The sequence below is a fragment of the Cuculus canorus genome, chromosome 13, assembly GCF_017976375.1.
Source record: "Cuculus canorus isolate bCucCan1 chromosome 13, bCucCan1.pri, whole genome shotgun sequence".
NCBI classification, from domain to species: domain Eukaryota; kingdom Metazoa; phylum Chordata; class Aves; order Cuculiformes; family Cuculidae; genus Cuculus; species Cuculus canorus.
In genome coordinates this window covers 2028672-2049701 of record NC_071413.1, presented here as the reverse complement: position 1 = coordinate 2049701, position 21030 = coordinate 2028672, and the positions used below count along the sequence as shown (strand labels likewise).

Below are 21030 nucleotides of genomic sequence, written 5' to 3'. Positions count from 1 at the left end.
TTGGTTGGTTTGGGTTTTTATCCTGAAAAAGATGGGAAGAAAAGCTTCAGCAAGGCTAAAAAATATGCTGGGTATTTGAGCAGCAAGATACTTTTTAGCTTATGTGGTGGATAAGCAAGAGTTAATCACTTACCTGAAAAAAGGCTGTGTGAGGCTTTTAGCTCCATTTAAATTAGGGGAAGAATTCCCCCTACCTTCATTATGAATTTTGGAAGTGCAGTTGTGCCCTTCACCATTGTCCCACAGTAACTGCATGCAGACTTACACATATTCTGAGTTAATAGTCCCACATTTCAGTACTACAGTTACCTTCATAAAACTTGTATTAACAGTACTAAAACTGTAGTAATTTAACACGAGAGTAAGAAATGGCAGTAAAATGTTTCAAATACCTTTTGAGTTAAAGAGATTCCCATCTCTAAACACTGGTTCCATGTTTGAATGTTCCGTATTTATATCTCATACAGGTCAAATAAAAGTGACAAAAGCATTTAACAAAAAAAGTTTATTACCAAAATACAATATTAAAGTCAATACGTGACAAACTCCTGTAAAGCAAAATAAATTATTCTACCATTGTACAGTATCTCAGAAGGTAGTTAAAGTAGGACTACAGACTTTGCTTCATCGTTCTGAACAGTCGTCTATCAGGAACATGATCCTAGAGAGAGCTTAAGGCATGCAGCTTAATGTGCTGGGTAATTTTATAAAATGAAACTCATTCTATTTAATAAGATACAGAATTAACCGCAGTCTTTACATGTCAGTTTTCTACATCTTTTATACTTTGGCTATAGCAGTGCCATAGTGTTACAATACCTCTTCTTAAAAAAATACATGTACCCATGTCCATGAATATCAAATGCAAATGTAAATTTCTATTAAATATATCTTAACAAATGTTACTTTGAGCACCAACTGTACATTTTAAAAAATGATTAAATAAGTGCTTCTGAAAGAGGAAAATACAATAATTCTGACTGAATCTCACTCTGTTTTTCCAGACCAAGCATAAATCAGAAAGATGAAATGTGCGCCTATTTATCAGTATGGTCTAGCATGAAGGAAGTTCTCTCTTCAGTGGAAGTACAGGCATTTAAAACAAAACTACGTGGTACAGTTCATGTCACAGAATAAAACCTAATTTAAACAAACAGCAAGTGAATCATCTGATAGTGCTGTGACAGAAAAGCTTAAATAAAGGGGAAGACTGCAGCATTGGTGACTGTGAAATATGCCTCAAACCCCTTACACAACACGCAACCAAGCCAACTATACACTTCCTAAAGCAGATAACCTGAGGAATAATTTGCTTTCAGAAAAACGAAGCCTAGAATTACTTCACATGCAAAACTCTTCGTAGAGCCCATGGAAATGTGAGTGGGTACCTAATGGCAAGCAGCACGGGGACAGGTAAACCCAAACCTCTGAGTGTGATTTGTTCCTTTTGTTCGAATTGGTAACAGTTTGGAGAGGCCACTGACTTTCTGCTACTTTACAGGAAAACATGGTCAAAAAGAAAAAAGCAACAAGGAGGCAAAAACCAGCTTGTGAATGGAAGCATCCGCCTTACTCATCCCATTATGGTGAGTCCTACTGCATACACAGCTGGTACACACCAGAACTATTCACTTTGACTCAAGGTTACTTGCTAAGTCTCAGTCCACCGCCATCTCCCTCTTAGCTTGAGAAACCAAGTTTTCCACATTTTTATCTTCCACTAGTTGAGCAACTTTAAAATAATTATCCCTTTACACAAAAATAACAATGCAGCAAAATATTGTTCCTGTGAATACTGACTGGTAGTTCAGCGTTCCTATGGATCTCTCTGTACCTTTAATTTTTTCAACAAATGGGACCTCTGAAGCAGAAAGTTGAGATATAGTCCAGATAATGTACTGCTTTCACGTGAATTCTATACTGAAGGTATACTGGCGTCAATAAGATTATGAATATCCCATTAAAGGTTTACTATCTGTAATTGAACTGGAGATTGTGTAAATAAATAATGTTTTTCAAATGTAAAACCTATCTGTAAAAATATGAAAAATAATTTTTACCTGAAAATATTCTATATTTACTTCACATGTGTATTTGAAACACCTGAAATATCTGGCACAAAAATGCTTTGGTGTTATATCCTGACCAATTTTAAAGTAAAATGTGTACTTTTTGCTACCTCATTTATAAACAAAATAATAGATACTTAACCCAAAAGGAACAAGTCAAATGGAGGAAATAACTGGAATACAAAAATGATCAATTAGAATCTCAGTGGCCTTACCCTGGCCTTCGCTTTTGGGCTGCTTCATCAATTTGTATCAAGACTTGTTTTCTTTTCCTGTTTGCCACTTGTCAGCAATGGTCTGCACACTATGTATGACACCTTATGTGTACAGCTGGAACTTATTTTTGCTGGCAGAGAGGTATAAACAGGAAGCAACTATAACATATGATTTTTCTAAGACTAAGTAATTTTTTAAGTGATAAGCTACTGAACATCAGGTACCTCCATCCCTGTGTCAGGAACCAGGCATGCTTCTGTGCCTTGGCCACCCATCAAAAGCAAACAGACATGCCCAAACCAGAGAGGGTAAAACTAGGTGCTGATGGGCTTGTTTGAAAAATACGCCTTGATCAAGTGAGGCAGCAGCATCTCCTAACAATTTAAGTAGCCAACTTTATAAATAATCTCAATAAAGTCGCCAGCTTATTAGCCAGTATAATAATATTCCAAACTGATACACAGATGAATGGCTTCTGCTGCAAAGTGTAAACAAACAAACAAGTGCACTGAAATTTTAGAAGGTAAAAGTTTTAAAAGGGAGAGATTTCTATGTGTTTCTCTGAAAACAAAGTAATCCCTAATTCACTTTATGAACCCATATTATATGCACTAGACAAATTTATTCTACAAGTGACTGGATACAGCTTTTGCTTAAAATATTGTCTGCATTTTTTTTTTAATATGATTTTCTACGGGAAGATTACTCTGTCTTTCACTGAATTATTTCTAGGGTTACAGCTCTGCCAGACAAGTGGGAAATTTAGGCAGCCAGTGAGATTGCAAATAACTCCAAAGCTTGTAGGCTTTTCTCAGAATCCCACTTGGTGCTCACCCGCATCTTTAGGAATCTACGTGGGTGGGTTTAATCTACATCTCTTTGCAGCAGCTATTGTTAATACCTTGTTCTCATTAAAAACCATTGCTCTTACACACTGCAAAGTAATCACCACAAATTAAGTGACATAAGCGTTTTTGTTTCTCTAAATAGTTCAGCTGAATGTGTCAAGAAAACCATTAACAAACAGCAGGTCATTATTATATAGGATCTTTTACACACTATCAGTTCAAAAGATAGCAGTTTTTTAGTTAGGACCCAATAAGACAGTTATTAGCAAATGCTTCCAGGCTCCCCAACTCCTGCTGCTTTAAATCAGTAGAAAGGAGGACAGTCTTTGCTGAAGGATGGCTTGGAGTTCCTAAGGCCTTAAAAACAGACTGGGAAATATGAAATGCCTTTGTGTGCATGCAAGCACGGACATACCCTCAACCCATCTCCCCTCCCAGAATCCAGGCATTGGGGTTTGAGATCACATTGTAAAATTGAAATCTGGTCTGTTGCCAGTTTGAAAAAAGCAGAGCAAAAAATTTCTTTGCTGAAATACTTGGAAAACAATGAGGGAGGAACAAAAAAAAGCTTTTCAATGGATGTAACGCTTTCACACCTTTGGGTTTTAACATACTGTACTAATATTACTGACTAGTACCTGATATTAGGAAAAAAAAAAACCCCAACAATCCTACCTTCTTGGCACCATATGGAGAAAGAACAGGTTAAAATGGATCATTCTATTCCCTGGTCATTATATTCATCTCTTAAATGATTCATCGGTCCCCAGTTAAAATATTGTACTCCTACTGAAACAAGGACTCAGGGTAGGAAATCACATTTTGTTTACAGTTCTTCTCTTTAGCAAGTTTCCCAGGAAAAAATTAGCAAAAAAAGAAATCATTCACTCTAGGAAACCCCCTCTTTAACTTCCTGCTTCACCTAGTTTGTGTTCTGAGTTGTGCTGTGGTCCTTATTTAGAATGATGTTTATGATTTCACCCTCATGTTCTTTCATATGATCCAGCAGATTTTCTTTGTTGGTAGACTCGAACCCACAAATGCAGCAGCAGAAGAGCAGAACACAGTATTCTGTGCCAAAGTGGGGCAGAGTGGAGTTCTTTTCTAAACTGCACGAGGTATTCATCACGTTAGGTTTTTCGTTTTCATCAGAACCTGAAATCTCATTTGTAGTCTGGTTAATAGACTCTGTAAAAGACACCAAGTTGTCTGAATTTGCTAGCATAGGTACTGCACTGTCATCTGTGCCTTCTAATAGGGTTTTGTCAGGAAGCTGTCCTTGAAACCTGAAATAATAATAAAAACCAAAACAAATATCAAAACGTACAGTTGTTGCTTTTTGACAGTAGCTTTATTTTGGATCAGAGTTGGGTCCTTTGAAAATTGTAGATGACAGGGTGTGAAAGGACATCAAACATACCTGCTGCTTTGCGAAATCGCATCATTAATAGCCTTGTTCACTTGTTCGTAGTTATAATTTTGGTCACTTGCATGTTTCCACATGTGGGATTTCAGGGATGGAGGATGGCTACATACATATCCACAGAGAGAACACCTAGGGAAAAAAGGTGAGAAAGCAGAAGAAACATTTAGAAGTTAAATTTTGTGACTTTAGTAATGGATTGGTTCTTCCAAAAGGATGAGCAAACAGCAAAATACATGTCAATCCTCTTCTCAGTCCTCTTTTCAGTTTCTTAACTAGGTCAAGGTAGTTTGCAAAGTGTCATCCTGAAATCTAAGACTATTCTCAGGTTCTGAGAATTTTTAGGTTTCCTTTTCTGACTTCTTAAACAATTGAATTTAAATCTCATCCATTTGTCCTGTCTAAAACTGTTTAAGTACTGCAAAAATGCAATAGTTCTGATGGCTGTGGAAACATGGAATACATCGGTGTGGTACCTGGCAGGAAGGTGTTGAGCTCTCTTTGCCATTGCTCTGAACCAAGGAGCTGTGTAATTAGCACTGATAATTTTAATTGAACTAATAAAAGTCTTCCCTGATGTAGCATATATTAGTTTGTTTAAGGATGATAGAATTGTTGAAGTTGGAAGGGACCGCTGGAGCTCACGTAGTCCAACCCACTGCTCCAGCAGGGTCACCTCTAGCAGGTTGCCAAGGACAGTGTCAAGGTAGATTCCAAATATATCCACAGATGGAGATTCAGGCAGGTGACAATTTTGTCCATAGAGTTTTCCATCAGCTCGGGTACCACAAGACTACATTTTTATGTTTCCCTTTAACCACCGTCCTATACAGTAAAGAATCAAACTTTGAAGAAAAAAATCCTATTTACACAGACATGTAGTGTATATTTATGGTCACAAATAACTCAGGATCATGGAATCATTGAATGGTTTGGGTTGGAAGGGACCTTAAAGCCCGTCCTGTTCCAACACTTCTAGCATGGTCAGGGACAACTTCCACTCCATCAGGTTGCTCAGAGCCTCATCCAACATGGCATCAAATACCTCCAGGGATGGGGCAGCCATGACTTCTCAGGGCAGCCTGTCCCCACGCCTCACCAGGCAGATCCCACGGGACTATTCTCATACATGAACATAACAGAGGATGTTTTTACAATTGTTTTCTAAGATGATAAATTAGTCATCTCAGCATGAAGGAGATCAGTGACACTGCATGACGTCACTCCAGAGAAGAGCAGAACTCATGGCAAAGATGACCTAGTTCCTTGTCTTTTGGACAAGGAAACTGCTTTGCTACCTGCACCTCTGGCACAGTGGATTACCAGCAGTAAATTCGATTTACCAGATAAATTGTTTGTAAAAAGGCAGGCCCAGTTAGAGAAGATATACATGGGACATGAAATAACCTTTGTGTTCTGCTAAGGACCAGGAAGCGTACCTAGGTCTCATCCAGTCATTTGCACTGCTCTTCAGGAAAGAAGGTGCAACTCTTTCGTTTCTCAAATCGCAAAGAAAAAAACAGGATCCATCAAAGTGATCTTGTTATAATAAGTTATAGCTAGGAATGCATCTTTGTCTCTCTCATTCCTCTTTGACAGCAAGATGCTTTCTGCTCAAGCAAGGCTATCACAATGTTACAGCACAATATTGAAATCAGTACTAAACACTAGTAAGATTTTCTGAACTTTTAAGACCTTTTCAGAAAGATAACCTGGAAGCACAAGAAGGCCTATATAAAACTGTTACACACTACCCATTCAGCAAGGTTTTACCCCTTCTCTTAATGACAATAGAATACAGTTCTTGAATGCCTTGCAAATAATGGTATAAAGCAAACTACTTCTGCTCAGCAGAAGCTTGTGGAGAACAACAAAGGCGCGGTACATCACCTTGCACACGTAGCAAGAGAATTCTGTGCTGCTGAGGAACAACAGACATGTCCTTCTAGTGCACTTCTCTCTATTACTTGATTTGGAATGTACCACCCTGTTTTTCTTGTTTCTTTCTAATTTGAAGTCTTATAGGAAAAAGGAGGCTTTTGCATATAGGCAAGTTCACTCTCAAGTTGAGAATCTGAATATTTCCAATAAGGCTGTTCTTTTTACTGATGCCATTATTTTGTAAGATGAAAGGCAGACCTTATAGTTAATTTATAGATAAAATTACGCGAAAATGATTTTTTTGCAAAACAAAGATTACAAATTATCTTAATCCAGGCTGTAGGCACATGTATTGCACTGTCTTATAACAGGTATGAGTCTTCTGTGCTGCTAACAGAGCTTGGTCAGGGGGTTGGTACCAGTGAATGATGCAGCACTTCAGTGTTTGGTTTTATCCCCTTTTAATTACAGTCTCATTTTCTGAAGCACATTAATTTACTCAGGTGATTTATAAATGAGATTTACTTTGCTGAGAACAAAGCCATGAGCCAAATGCTGTTGGCTGCCTTAGCCTACAGTTCAAATCCAAGAACAGAAATGCAGCAGCTCTTAGCCTGATGCACTACGCTTTATGATCACACGCGTAATGTATAGTTACAGAATTGGCAAGACATTCCTGGAGAAACAGAATCATTTACTGCCGAATGTATCAGCAGAACCCTTTCAATTCTATAGCATCATTTCCTTTACTAGTTGACCTGTGTTGAATTATTAAAAGTTTACTGTTCAAGTGTATCCTGAATTGATCTACTGAGGAAACAATTATCTTCCAGCTTTTGATAGACTATTTCCTCGGGGATGCAGGGACCAAGGTGTGGAGGTTTTCAGTAATCGCCAGTAATACTAAGAGCACTGGCCAATACCGTGGGAAGTACGACAGCAGAGCACATCGAACTTAATGCTACTAGGAACATTTTGGGGAAAAAATGTGGTGGAAGGACTTCAAAGTTGTAGAAGCAGGTTTTCTTGAGATAAAGCAAGTTCACATAAAGGTTTTATTTGGATTCTTCCTATTGCCGTTAAAAATCTTCCACTAAGAAATGTTCAGAATATTCCTACTTTTCTTTCCTTTTCCAGCTTTCTTTTTGTTGTAAATTAGTAGTGAAAAATTGCATGTATTTGTGCCAACTTTCTCATATATATATGTATAAAGAAGACATATCCATGGACAGACTATAAAGTACACTCGTCACTTAAACGTAACGGCTATTCATACTAATCCCTAACTAGGGCAGAGTGATGCCAATCTGTATTCTAACTAACGTATATATGCAAAGGTTTGTGCCTAGACTAGGACATTAAACAATGCCAGAGGACATTCCTAGGTGCTAGAATGTAACAAGCTGTAATGCTGAAGGTTAGAAGCGCCCTTGGCATGGTTTGGGCTCATGCATTCTCCCAGACAATTCCAGGCATGCTCTGGTAATTAATACAGTCCAGACACTACTTGCATTAGTGAGTTTATATGCAACCACCTCATTTTGGAAAGAAAAAGCTGAATGCTGTACCAGAGGGAAACTGTGGACATGTTTAATTAGCCAGCACAAACATGGCCTGGGATTGCCCCGTCCAATCTCTCTCTCTGAAAAAAGTCACTAGAACAGAACGAATCTAGGAAGGAAAAGAATAGAATTTGCGTTCTGCTTTGTATCTTGACATGATGAGACCGCTCCTCGAAGAGCTGTTTGCCCAACGAGAGCCGTTACATACTTGTACTGTTCCATTAGCTGCACTGCCTGATGCTCCTGGGGGTGACGCCGCATGTGGCATTTCAAGCTATTCATATTTGTGGTGGCGAAGTCACAAACTCGACATCTGAAGAGACAACAACAAGTAAACTAATCTGACAATTAACAGCTAACGCTATTCCAGAGATAAAAATCTATGAGCAAGCAAAAGTACCTGGAAATACTATGGTTAAAGACTAACAGTATTTATGGAAGACAAAGTGATGACATTAACATTCAATTTTTGGACCACAAGAGCCTTCTGCAGGCCCCAAAAAGCCTCAGCCTTTGAGCAAGAATCATAAGGCACGTCTCCGATGTTCCGTCCTGACATCTACCCTGTGCATCACTGCAAGAGTATCTGCTGTTCCAGCCCTGCTAAGTAACAAATAACAGCAACAGAGAAGATACCGGAGAGGAAAAAAAAAAATAAATCTGTGTTCTTATTTGCTCTCTGAGCAAACATCTTGCAAATTTGTGTTATGGGCTATCATTATAATGCACAAATCAAAACGCAACACGTCTTTTGGGTTTGTTTATCCAAAAGAGAAGGTCCTTGGCTGAGCTCAGTACTTCAAGGAGTTGAGTTTCCAGAATTTGTATTAAAAAGATAGAAGTATATTAGCTCAAAAATTCTATTAACTCAACTCTATTTTCTAACCACTAGAGAGGGGCAGAGATCCACACAGAATGAGCATAGATCGAATTTGCAGGAATTTATGGAACAACCAACAGAAAAAAACTGCACAGTTTATTTTTCTGCTGGGGCCTGAGCTATAGTATTTCATGTGATTTTTGATATCCAAGTTTCTATATAAATCCATATAGCATCCTTGTAGAGAAGTTATAGAATCTGATCCTAAGTGAGTGTGTTAATGTTGTTTAAAACCTCTGACAAAGATGGGGAGGGCTGGCGATGACAGAAGAGGCAGAATTTTGCCACAGTCCATAGAAGCCAATGTGCAAAGTAGCAACCAAGAAAACTTTGGATAAAAGCAAACCTAAAATGAACTGAAGTGTGCAAGGAGCTAGATAAAAGCATTATTACTGTTGGCCAAAGTTGTCACGTGTGGCTCCTTCAAACCTGCAGTAAAAGTATGGAATTAAAATTCTTTAACTACATCTTCAAACTTGCACAAGCTGTTAAGTAACCTTTTTAGTTCAAACAAGTAAACAGACCAGGAGGCATAAGCCAACAGTTACTGAGACGCTTACCTGTATGGCTTATCGGAGTTATGAATTCGTCTGTGATTTCGTACGCCAACGTAGGTTGTGCTCGTGTAGTCACAGACATCGCATCTATACAGCTTCTGAACTGGAGGCTTGTTCCCTATATGAAACAAAACCCATTATTTTAGAATTGCATTCAGCACTATAAGAAGTTCTCAGGTGATCAGTTCAGTACGACTGAACTATGAAAGATGAAATAACATTTTAAAGCAACACTTTTAAATACCTGTAAATATTCAATACTATCAAATTATCTGGAGCAAATCAGCAATGGACATAGACACAAAGGTATAGTTTATTTAACCATGTTGTGGTGCATTTGCCCTACCATTTACAGAATTATTAAAACCGTAGGAAAACACATTTTTTCTCTCTATACGGACACCTTTCTCCCTGGAGCTGGGTTAAAACCCTGTGTTACAGCAAAAGGCGATAGAATGTGGGAACTGCTGAACCCAGCACTTTCGCTGCTTTGTGGAATGAATCAAATCAAAGGAAAAGGTGGGAACTGAGAAAGGACACGTTTCCAGCTGGCAAACATAGAAAAGGAAAAGGCCTCCCAAAGCATCTGAACCCTCTTTATCATCCACGTCCACTCACACTTTCAGAAAGATTTGAGATGATAAGAAGATACTGTGCAGATGTATTAAGAAATCATTTGGAACTGCTCCAGATTACTAAAAAGCAATGGTAACAAAAATAATTCTTTTTCTTTCCAGAATGAGACTCCTAAAAAATTAATGTCTGCAGAGACAGAGGCTAATGACTAACTGAACACAGGAAAATGCGTGCCCACAAATGCGCAGTTTGACTAATTTTGAGATGTAAGTGTATACAGCCCTGTTCCTGCTCCCTCACTGAACAAAGGAGCCAATCTGGGTTAAAAAATTAACACTTGGGAAGAGGGATGGTATTTTTCATGCAGGTCACTTTGCCATTCCAGCCTATTCCTGCACTTCCCAATTGAGCGAACAGCAGAAACATGCAGAACAGCAAGGTTGTAGCTGTTTAAACCTGCACCTCTTCCAAAAGAGCCATGCAACCAAAACTAAAGGGCTTTCTTTATGCATCCAACCTCTTCTCTAGCCTAAGTTATTTTACTTTTTCTTTTTTCCAAGTGCAAGTAATGTGCTCAAGTTCATTCTATCTTCACACCAAATTCTTATGAGTTGACTGAATGGTCAAGCCATTCCTCTCAGTTATGTATGAGGGCTCCATCTCCAACGAGAGATCCTTAAGGAATTTCTCTAGTGGGTAAAAATTGTTACATCCCCACATTCTGGCAGCAAACCTCAAATGGACACCCAGGCACTTGCTGGGCTGCAGATCTTCAGGAGCGCCGAGGTTGTGTGAAGGTCAGGTTATTGCATGCACTACTGCAATGGGTTTTCCAACCTAGAACTCTGCAGCTTTAAAATAAACTGCTCCCCAATGTATTTTCTATTATGAATTTGATATTTCATTGGGCAGGCAGCTTAAAACAAACAGTATCTGATGAGATTTCTAAAGCATTATGCAAACATTATCTATTGCATGGCTCTAAGTGGCGATCCACCAGCAGCACACGCTTAGGAGCAATCTTTTACACCAATCGCTATGTTGCATTTATTCCTTCAACAAAATGCGCAGAGATTATAATACATCATATAATCTCTGGCTGTAGTGAAGTAGCAGTCATGTTCCCCCAACTCTGACAGCTTATGGGTTTAGGCCTTTTTTTGCTCTCTGGATGGAGGCATTGTGTCTCTTGCAAGCGAGCATGGAACTGCCAGATCTTTGTTCCAGCAGCAGTAACAGGTGCTCCTCTAATGCTGCTCATTACCCCATTCCTTCATTATTAGGCATTTACAATCCGATCATACCCAGTGTCATAATGCTCACTTTTAATTTATTGTGCAACCACGATGAATAAAGAGACTTTTAGGACCAACTATTTCATAAACAAGAAATGAAACTGTTCCAGCTCAGGCATCTTTCACATAAACAGATGCTCTGCCATAAACTTCTTTGCTTTGTGTCGCTTTATAGGGATGACATCTGTTTGACAAGAGATTGCTGTACTGCAGTGGTGTCGCAATTTGATTATAAATTGGTTCTGAAATAATTTAAGCATTCCAGAGTACGAGTTAATAAAAGTTTAAAAGGAGAACTGTTTTCATTCAAGTCACATTGCTAAATTTCATGTGGGGAAAACAATCAATTAACGTGCATGGCTGTAACACTTTTATAAGATAATAACGAGCAAAATATATTAAAAAAATCTCTAAAATAATTAAATTGAAAGCAGGCTGTTCCCTCAAACAGGGGCTCCTTTTTCACGGATGTTAAGTTACAAGAGGATATAAACTCTAAACCCAGCTTATTAAAATGTACTGTTTTCAAAAGCTGAAAGGCATCTTGATTTTCATTCGCCTAAAGGCACAGTATTCCCCAAAATCTGACATGTTTCAGGCGCTGCAAAGGAGCTATTCCTGTATCATGACATCTTTAAAATTCTTGGTTTAAAGCAGATAAAACCTTGTCAGAAGTAACAGTCCAAGCTGTGCTCAGATAATTGTAACCAGCTAAACTATTTCATTTCCTAGCATTTCCATTAAAACATTTATGCTATTTCTTCAGAAAGACAAAACCTCAAAGCTACTTCCCAGGGACAATTCCCGCTGCCAGGAGATGCTCCTTAGCCTTTCTCATGCCTTACTGTGCCTTCAGACGGCTGCTGCAGGCATGCAATGAGCCCGAGAGATCAGCTGCCTGAACTACACCGCCTTCTGCACTGCTGAGAGCACAAAGGAGCTGGAAGGCTCACATTACCCGATGGTGATGAAGTAATTACTTTTCACATTTCTAACCTGCATACCAAAAGCCAGAAAAAAAGCTAGCATGAGCTAACGGAAGCCAAGAGTTAAGGCTCTCAGTTTATTCTGCCATGTACCACACTGCTTTGGACCAATCATGAGTGCTCTGAGCCACACACTCTGGCCCATGCTGGTGAGAACCCTTTTTTCCCAGGAAGTGACACCGATTTCAGTGATTACTTTCACTGATCAGCTGTAGAAGCCAGAGTGGAACTCAGAAACTTCAACTGCAATCTAAGTACTATGACAGCACACATTTTGCTATCTGAACAAACAAGACAGCACAGTTAGATGGAGAAGAGCTATGCACACAAAATGGAAATAATTCAGCAAACAGACGTGATGTAATTACCAGTGTTTTCCCGCAGTGCTCTAGAATTGCAAAATACTAATAATTACAAAATAAAATTGCTGTATATATTCTGAGGAACCTTCACTCACCAGAGAAGAGGATACATTCAAGTTGCAATCATAAATATCGGGCCTCCGGGACACTCGAAGGATTCTAAGACCACATTTTCTCCTAAACTTCAAAATTTGGCTATTTTTCCCCTCTTTTTCACCACCTTAATACATCAAGGATTTGGATTTTGTTGTTGTTTTTAAAACAAACACTATTAAATTGTAAGAGATGCCCAGTTAAACAAACATTTAGCAAATACATACCTGCTGTTACCCTAGCAACTATCTCAGATACAGGGTGCATTTTTAGAATGTGTTACATTTGCCTCTCTAGGGCGAAACAAATGACTCATTGTGGACATTACCATAATTAAACAGAAATTTCTAACCACAGAATGGACAGTGCGGTTTGTATATGCTGACAGCAAAACAACTTCATGACAGTGAGTTCAAAAAATGCGTTTTTTTGTTTACTGTGGCAATTTGGAAAATACTGGAGCTGCCAAAGGAAGGAAAACCAGAGTTTTTTCTTAAAACTTCAGTCGTACTCCATACCAGTTATTTTTCATAAGAAGAAATAAGGTCCAATTACAAGGGCTACAAATATCTTACCTAAACAATAACGTCAGTAAGATATCCCAAAATTCACATTTTACACACTGAAAAGAACGTATGCTTAAGGTTATGAACAGACATGAAAACATTTCAGCACAGTGGAGATCTTATACTCAGTTTCACACAAACAGAAGTAATGTTATGGTTTGTAATTTCATGTGTAAACACAAACGGTACCTTCTCTTTCATCTGTGTCATTGGAAACCATTAGTTTGTTTGATGTAGCTGAAAAGATCTCTGGAAGACTGTGTTGTTCTCTTTCATGATTTCGCAGCTGGCTCTGAAAAAAAAAACCAACCTCCCACATTTAAATATACAGAACAAACATACAGGGGCCACTTCAAATACTGCAGCTACTTGTGGCCCTGTTACTCGGGTTTTAACAATAACTGTTATAAAAGGTACGCCAACATAGACACAGATTAGCCCTCAGGTGATTTTCCTAGAAAAAAATCAAAGTAAATAACGTTAATTAATGACAGGAAGGATTGATGGGAGTGACAGAAGATTCTATGACTTGTGTTTATTCAGAAAATGAATTTTCTTCTTCTTCTGCTCCCACAGACAAGTGGCAAACAGACCATAGAATCAAGCAATGGTTTGGGTTGGAAGGGACCTCAAAGCCCATCCAGTTCCACCCCCCCTGCCATGGGCAGGGACACCTCCCACGGGGTCAGGCTGCTCAAAGCCTCCAAGCCTCAGATCTTCCTCCAGAATTATACTCTAAAAGCAATATTAGATTAGAGGTTAGAGGATGGCTTGCATGAAAATTGCCTCAATTTCCGTATTGCCTAGTGCCTTAAGGATATGTTATTCCTGTTTCTACTTGCTTGGGGAGCAGAGGGAAGAGAGAGCCTTTTGCTACTCTACCTCTACTTTTTTTCCAAGCTAGGACTAAACGACAGTAAATAAGGGACAATTTGCACTACGGCTGCCTACAAGAGTTTCAGCTGTACAGCTCGGCACTGATGCCGTCTGTTCTGTGTGCCCAAGGACTGAACGGAATGCCCAGGAACACGGTCACCCACACTAAGGATTAAAACTGCAATTACAAAAGTGGTAGAAGTGCATTGTTCTGCTCTGCAATCTTTCAGATCCAAGTCCAGCAGAACATCCAGCCCAACACAGCAACAGGAAGAAAGGAATTTCTGCTTCCAAGTGCCTCATGTTACCCCCAATGCCACCAGTCCTTTTGCACACACTCCCAACTAGCCAGGTTGTTTGAGCATTCCTTTAAAGTTTTACCTATTAAGTTCTCTGATGCTTCCATTTCTTTCTGTAGTTGCTACACGTGGGCAGAAACCGAGCAAGATATTAATACATCCATAAGAGTTCTCAAGGAAATAATTTATGTGAGGAGGCAAGTGGGTAAAGCAGATTAATTATAGCTGAATTGTGTATTCGGGAAGTGCTGCTGGCAATAATCCCCAGTTGTAATGATAACGAAGCCAGGATGTCCGACCGAATTCAGTCAGGTCACCAACTATTAAAAACCTAGCAAAACGGGAGATTTCCCTATTGCAGGCAGGCTCAGGAAAGGACTTTACCTTATAATGAAAGGATTCTTCACATTGCTTGCACTGATACATTCTTGTTTTGCAGTGGTTGATCATGTGGCTCTCCAAGTCCTTGCTGTTGCCGGCGATGTGCTCACAGATGGGACACTGGTATGGCTGCCTCTGCCGATGGACTCGCAGGTGTTGCTTTATGTACCCCTTGTTACCGCTGCTGTAATGGCAGAGGCGGCAGCGGTAGGGCCGATCCACGTTGGGTATATATTCTACCAGGTTACTTCCAGGAATATTCGCATCATTTGCATTTTGGCATTGTGCGTTGTCTTGCAGTTCTTTCAAAATGTCATCGTCAGATGCATTCTGATCTGTTCTCTCCTTCAGTTTCTCAATGACAGTGAGCAGTGACATACTGATGCCCATTTTAATTGGTGCTTCTGTTAACTCTGGCCTTTCTTTCTGTATCTCAACTATTGCACGTTCACTTTGGTTTAAGCCACTAAACTCCTCCGAAGGATTCTTAAGTGAGGATACCACTTTAGAATGAGCTATGCACAGGCCATCAGCACCTCCCTGTCCTGCCCTTGCATCCACGGCATCTTCTCTGGTCAGGGTCCTGGAGCCAGACTTTGTTAGTTCTGCAGCTCGGATTGGCATCGTAACGAGAGCTTCTGCAGCTAAGGAGTGTAGTCGTAAAGACTCTGAATTTGTCCTTCTTCGTGCAGGAGGCACATTTTCATCAGCTGTTAGGTTTTTATTGCAGCTTAATTCATTATCTTTCTTCTCTGTATTATTCCTTCCTATGACTACTTCTTGAATGTCCTCTGGATGAGAGGCTTCATCAGGTTCTTCACCGTTACCACAGGACTCCTCAGAGATTAATTTTTTTCCTGTTTTGATGTCAGTGCTCATCAAGAAAGGCTTTTGTAAGACACTTTCTTCAGCGCCTGGCAAGCGCTCTACTATTACATTAACATGACCTTTCTTATTTGGGCTACAACTGATGATTTTCTGCACCGATGAAAGCAAGCTATCGGTTGTTGTAATATCCTGTTCTGTAACTGATACTGTCTCCTCCAAAACCTCTTGAGTAGGAGAATGCGCTACGGACTTATTTAACATCTCTTCCTCTTTTATATTTGTTCCTTCGGGTGATTTACATGACAGTCGCTCAGAATTGCAAATCTGAAGGTGAAGAGAAGGTTCACTATGGATATCAAGTTCATTGTTTTCCAAAGGAAGAACAACTGCATCCACGCTGTGAGGTGTGCGAGCTACAACGGCCTCTGACACGCTGGTGATTTCATTTTCATCCTCAAAGATAGGGTAGGAGCAATCCACCTCACCTGCGTGCTTCCAAGCGTGCGTCTTCAGCATTCTTTGCTGCCCACAGGTGTAGCGACAAATTAAACAGCGGTACATGCCGTACTGCTCGTACGTGTACCATTTCCTCCTGCCCATTTCAGGCTTATGAGTGGACCGAGTTGTATCTTTACATTCCACATTTCCTGTCTGATCAGTCCCTGATTTGACACTTCCTTCCGCTAGCCCCTGCAGAAACGAACTCGCAACATTCGCACATTGCTGCGCTTTGGTCTGGATGCTATTTTTACCATCATTCTCATGGTGATTTTGGAAGTGGGATTCAAGTTCTTCTTGGTTTTTAGAAACAAAATGACACTCTGAGCACATTAATATCACTTCATTTTTCTGCCAATGCTGTTTTATATGTTCTTGTAGCATTAGGAGAGAAGGAGACAAGAACTTACACAGGCTGCACTGGTAGCATGTCACCTTTTTGTGGCTTTGGGGAAGACATTCAGTCACAAAATAATCTGCTTGTAACTCTTCAGTCTTTTTAGTAGCAATAACTGAGAGCTCAATTGCTTTAGCTGGGATTTCACAAAGATCATCTGCATCAAAGGACTGTGAGGAAGCATTAGAATGGGAACGTTTTTTCCCTATTAAAAGGCATCTTTGTGACTTCTCGCTTTCAACAATTTTGCTTAGTTTCTGGATGACATGGATCAGCGGATCGGTTTTACATTTTCTCTGGTCTTCACCGTTCTGCAGTGCTGGGCTGATGACCACGTCAGAGATCAGCACAGCTTCCTGTTCCCCAATATTTGGCATCAGCACTGCAACACTGCTTCCTTCTTCCATAATACCTAAGAGAAAGGGGTTTATAAACAATGACGTTTACACATGGACAATAATACAAATGCAACACAGAACTACTTAGATCTCTGTCTCTTCTGTGGAATCCTACTACCACTAACTTTATAAAAACTTCCCAAACAGCTACATAAACAGCCAGATTTGGAGGACACGTAGCAGACAGTATCAATACTATTCAGTACAGCTATTCCAAGAGGGTCTGTGACTGCAAGGTAGATCTCGTGCAAGCACAGGCTGATTAGCACCAAGATAGCTACTGCCTTTTTACTTACTGAGACTACACTTGAATGCCAGGTGCTTAAATATACCATCAAGAGTGACTTTATGTTCAAAAGCCATGATACGATTGGAAAATGTATTCCTAAGATTCTGATATGCTGATGTCTCCTAAAGCAAATGACAATTTGCAACAAAACAAATTACAAAAATAAGGGGCATTTTTACTTGAAATGTTGGAAGCAATTCTGGTATTTACTTGCATGAGTTATTTCACTATGACTATATTAAAGACCATTCAAATGTCAAATCATACTTATTATAAATTAATTTTCTAGAAAAGGTACTAATTGTAACTTTTTGCCAGTTCTTTAACTGTAAGGAAAATTAATTGGTACTGATATTATAAAAGAGCAATTTTTTCTGCTTCGAGAGAAAGCTAAAGGCAATAGCTATTTCCACTTAGACTTCCTTTAAACATACCTACCCATAAACCACAGGCAATCATGCAGTACTGTGGCTGTTAAATTAGAAGCCAATAGGTATAAATTTACACAAAAACACACTCTGTCAGCAGAGCTGTGGGGCGAAGGCAGGAGGAAGGAGGAGCCGGACAAAACAGTGAAGTTTACTTCTGAAAAAGTGACTAAAATAGCCTGTTCAAGTTCAACCTACAATTCAGGTTAGCACCAGAACCATCAAGATAAGCAATGTTGCCATCATTCCCACTTCATATGCTCGCGTAACATACCTCAAGTTAAAAATACAGCAAGTTTTGTCAATTTTTAAGAAAGATAAGACCACTCTGGTCACTATTACTATTTTTCAGTATTAGCCTGAGGAATATTTACTTGCCAATGGCTAAAATCTACAATAGAATTGGAAAGTTAATAATATATAAACAAAGCCACAAGGCAGTTGGATCCATAATCACTAGAAAATGAAGGTACCCAAAGGCCATTAGCTGGATCTGTGCAAACAGATTAAAAATGATGCACCCTGTACTGCAACAGATCAGTTGTAGGATCCAGAAATTAAAACATCATGGAATCACTAGGTTGGAGAAGACCTCTAGGATCATGGAGCCCAACTATTCCTATCCACCACTAAACCATGTCCCTGAGCACCTCATCTACCCATCTTTTAAATACCTCCAGGGATGGTGACTCCATCACTTCCCTGGGCAGCCTGTTATGTTTAAAACAAAACCAGTATCATTTTATGTAATAGAAGAGCAAACAGTCTGCTTACTAAATCCAAGTTCAGAGAGCTACAGACACAGGCTTGGGTTTTCCTGTTGTACCTGGTATTTCCCTACCTTTATCATCTGCAAGCAGCACAGCGAGATCCTAGATGGACCATCCAAGAGTTTCAGTGCCACATGTGCTATGGGTCAGGAATGGGACACAGGGAGCGCCTGCAGCCACGCTGAACTGGGATGCTCTCAGTCCCGATGGCGTGGAGGTGTCCGGTGGCTCCTGGTCAGGGCAGCTTTGTACTCGCTGCCGCAGGCTCCGAATTTTAGTAGGATGATTAGAGCTGTGGGGATAGATCCGAGTTTGAAGAACAGAACTGACACCGACTCCAATGAGATAGCGCTGCAGACGGCTCCGTGGGCAATGAGAATGTGGGGTTGGGAGAGGAGGGAAGGAGAGGAGGAGAGGAGGAGAGGAGGGAAGGAGGGAAGGAGAGGAGGGAAGGAGGGAAGGAGAGGAGGGAAGGAGGGAAGGAGAGGAGGGAAGGAGGGAAGGAGAGGAGGGAAGGAGGGAAGGAGAGGAGGGAAGGAGGGAAGGAGAGGAGGGAAGGAGGCAGCGTGCCCGAGGCCCGGGAAGGCACAACCCCCGCCTGCGGCTCCGCGCGGGGCCGACACCGTCCCCGTCCCGCCCCCCGCGGTCCCGGCTGGGGACACCCCCGCTTTGCACCCCGGGGCGAGGGGCAGCGCTGCGGGGAGCCCTGGCGGTGCGGAGGGGAGGAGAGAGGCAGGCAGAGGCGGGGAGGCCGGCGGCGGCGCGGGGAAGGCTCTGCCGGGAGCCGCAGCCGCCCGTGGCTCCGCACATGGAGCCGCGCCACGCCACGCCGCGCCGCCCCGGGGCCCGCCCGGCGCGCCCTGCCTGCAGCCACGGCCACGACGCGCCGTCCCGCCCGCCGCGGCGCCGCCGAGCTCCCGCCGCCCTTTTCACCTGCTTCTTGAACGCCAAAGAATTAACGATTCCCCGTGCCCGCGGTCGCCGCGTCAAGATGGCGACGATGGGAGCGGATCACGTGACCGGCGCGCTCGGGTCAGGTGACCGACGGGCGTTCTCGCTCCGCCTCCCGCTGTTGTCATGACGACGGGTGCCGCCCCGCGCATGGCGGCCGCGGCCTGCGCGCCTTGACCAGTGCCCCCCGCCCAGTGCCCACTCCCGGCTGCATTATCCACATGCAGCCTGAGCGCCTGGTGCAGTGGGAGCTGCCGCTGCCACGGCAGGGGTGGGACCAAACCAGTCTGTGATTCCATGAATGGCTGCGAAGGTGCCCCTGGCATAGGGACTGGCAGTGCTGGATTGACACAAGAAGTGGTTACTCTTATGAAAAGTGAAATATTTTTTATTTAAGCTAAAGTAAAGTTTCATCCAAGCAATTGAGTCCTTTGAAAGTTGCACAGAATGTCCCTCTGACAGTGTGTTTTCCTTCCAGCGGTGCTTTCCCGGATGCTGTTGGCTCTTCGGGGATGGTAACGCCCTGTGCTCGGCTCAGTGTGCTGCACAGGTGTCTCATCTGCAATCTGTTTGCAGCCTTTCCCCATCTCAAACGCAAGGTCAGGCAGAGCTGGCTCCAAAGCTCCAAATTAGCATGAGATTTGACTGTTGTGAAGTTCATAAGAACATTAAAATTAATCCTTGGAAAGTAACAGAAGATGCATAAGATTTATGGGCAAATTTGTACACATGCATGCAGGTGGGAAATCCATTCTGTTCCAGCTCTTGTCCTGCTGTGCACGATCGGTGGAGATGGCTGCTCATGTTGCCCAGGACTGATAAAGGGTGTTTGCTTTCTAAAGCTCAAGAGCAACTCTTGGAGGGCTTATTTGCCGGCACTTTCTGCATCAGTGACAGCGGCTGAGCACGAGCCAGCAGCGGCCAAGAAGGGCAAGAGCATCCTGGCTTGGTTCAGCCATGCTGTGGCCAGCAGGACAGGGCAGGGATGGTCCCGCTGGACTTGGCACTGGTGAGGCCACAACTCGAATCTCGGGTTCAGTTTTGAGCCCCTTACTCTAAGAAAGACCTGGAGGGGCTGGAGAAGGCGAATGGAGCTGGGGAAGGGTCTGGAGCCCAGGGGTTGTGGGAGCGGCTGAGAGACCTGGAGCTGTTCAGTCTGGAGAAGAGGAGGCTGAGGGGAGACCTCATCGCTCTCTGCAGCTCCCAGAAAGGAGGTTGGGGTGAGGTGGGTGCTGGGCTCTTCTCCCAGGTGACAAGTGATAGGATGTAAGGAAATGGCCTCAAGTTGCACCAGGGAAGGTTTAGATTGGATATTGGGAAAGTTCCTTCACCACAAGGGTTGTCAAGCACTGGCAGAGGCTGCCCGGGGCAGTGGTGCCTCTCTGGGTGCTCTCTTGCTTTCCTGCTGCAGTCAGCCAGAAGTTGGTCAATATTCCAGAGTCCAGGCAGGGAGCACTGTGCACTTCCAGATGTGGCATAGCCTTCCCAAAATTTGACATTCACGGTGTCAAATGTAGTAATAATAATAACAGCTGGTTTCAGCCTTTCTGCCGTATAAAATGGAGCCTTTTCATAGAAGTGTGATTATTTTTTGTGGACCC

The 21030-nt window shown here is 41.8% G+C and overlaps 1 protein-coding gene across 2 annotated transcripts; it reads right to left on the bottom strand.

The window, feature by feature from the left end:
* Positions 1-507: 507 nt before the first annotated feature.
* On the bottom strand, positions 508-19515 carry ZNF507 (zinc finger protein 507). 2 transcript variants are annotated; one of them, XM_054079024.1, is made up of 8 exons: positions 19412-19515; positions 18550-18770; positions 14874-17005; positions 13504-13606; positions 9440-9554; positions 8208-8312; positions 4554-4688; positions 508-4419 (listed from the first exon to the last, which is right to left on the bottom strand). In XM_054079024.1, exons 3-8 carry the CDS (start codon positions 16998-17000, stop codon positions 4056-4058), a joined length of 2949 nt encoding a protein of 982 aa, XP_053934999.1. In that variant the 5' UTR covers positions 17001-17005; positions 18550-18770; positions 19412-19515; the 3' UTR covers positions 508-4055. The 2 variants fall into 2 exon arrangements, with proteins under 2 accessions (XP_053934999.1, XP_053935000.1); XM_054079025.1 differs by lacking the exon at positions 8208-8312.
* Between the last annotated feature and the right edge of the window lie 1515 nt (positions 19516-21030).

What these genes read in the sequence shown, in the direction of transcription:
- ZNF507 (XM_054079024.1), bottom strand. Translation starts at nt 17,000, where the DNA reads ATGGAAGAAGGAAGCAGTGTTGCAGTGCTGATGCCAAATATTGGGGAA. An exon ending in AAGAATCCTTTCATTATAAG is followed by an intron (nt 13,607 to 14,873) that starts GTAAAGTCCTTT and finishes TTTTTTTTTCAG; the next exon opens with AGCCAGCTGCGAAATCATGA. An exon ending in CAGCTAATGGAACAGTACAA is followed by an intron (nt 4,689 to 8,207) that starts GTATGTAACGGC and finishes TTTTTTCCCTAG; the next exon opens with GTGTTCTCTCTGTGGATATG.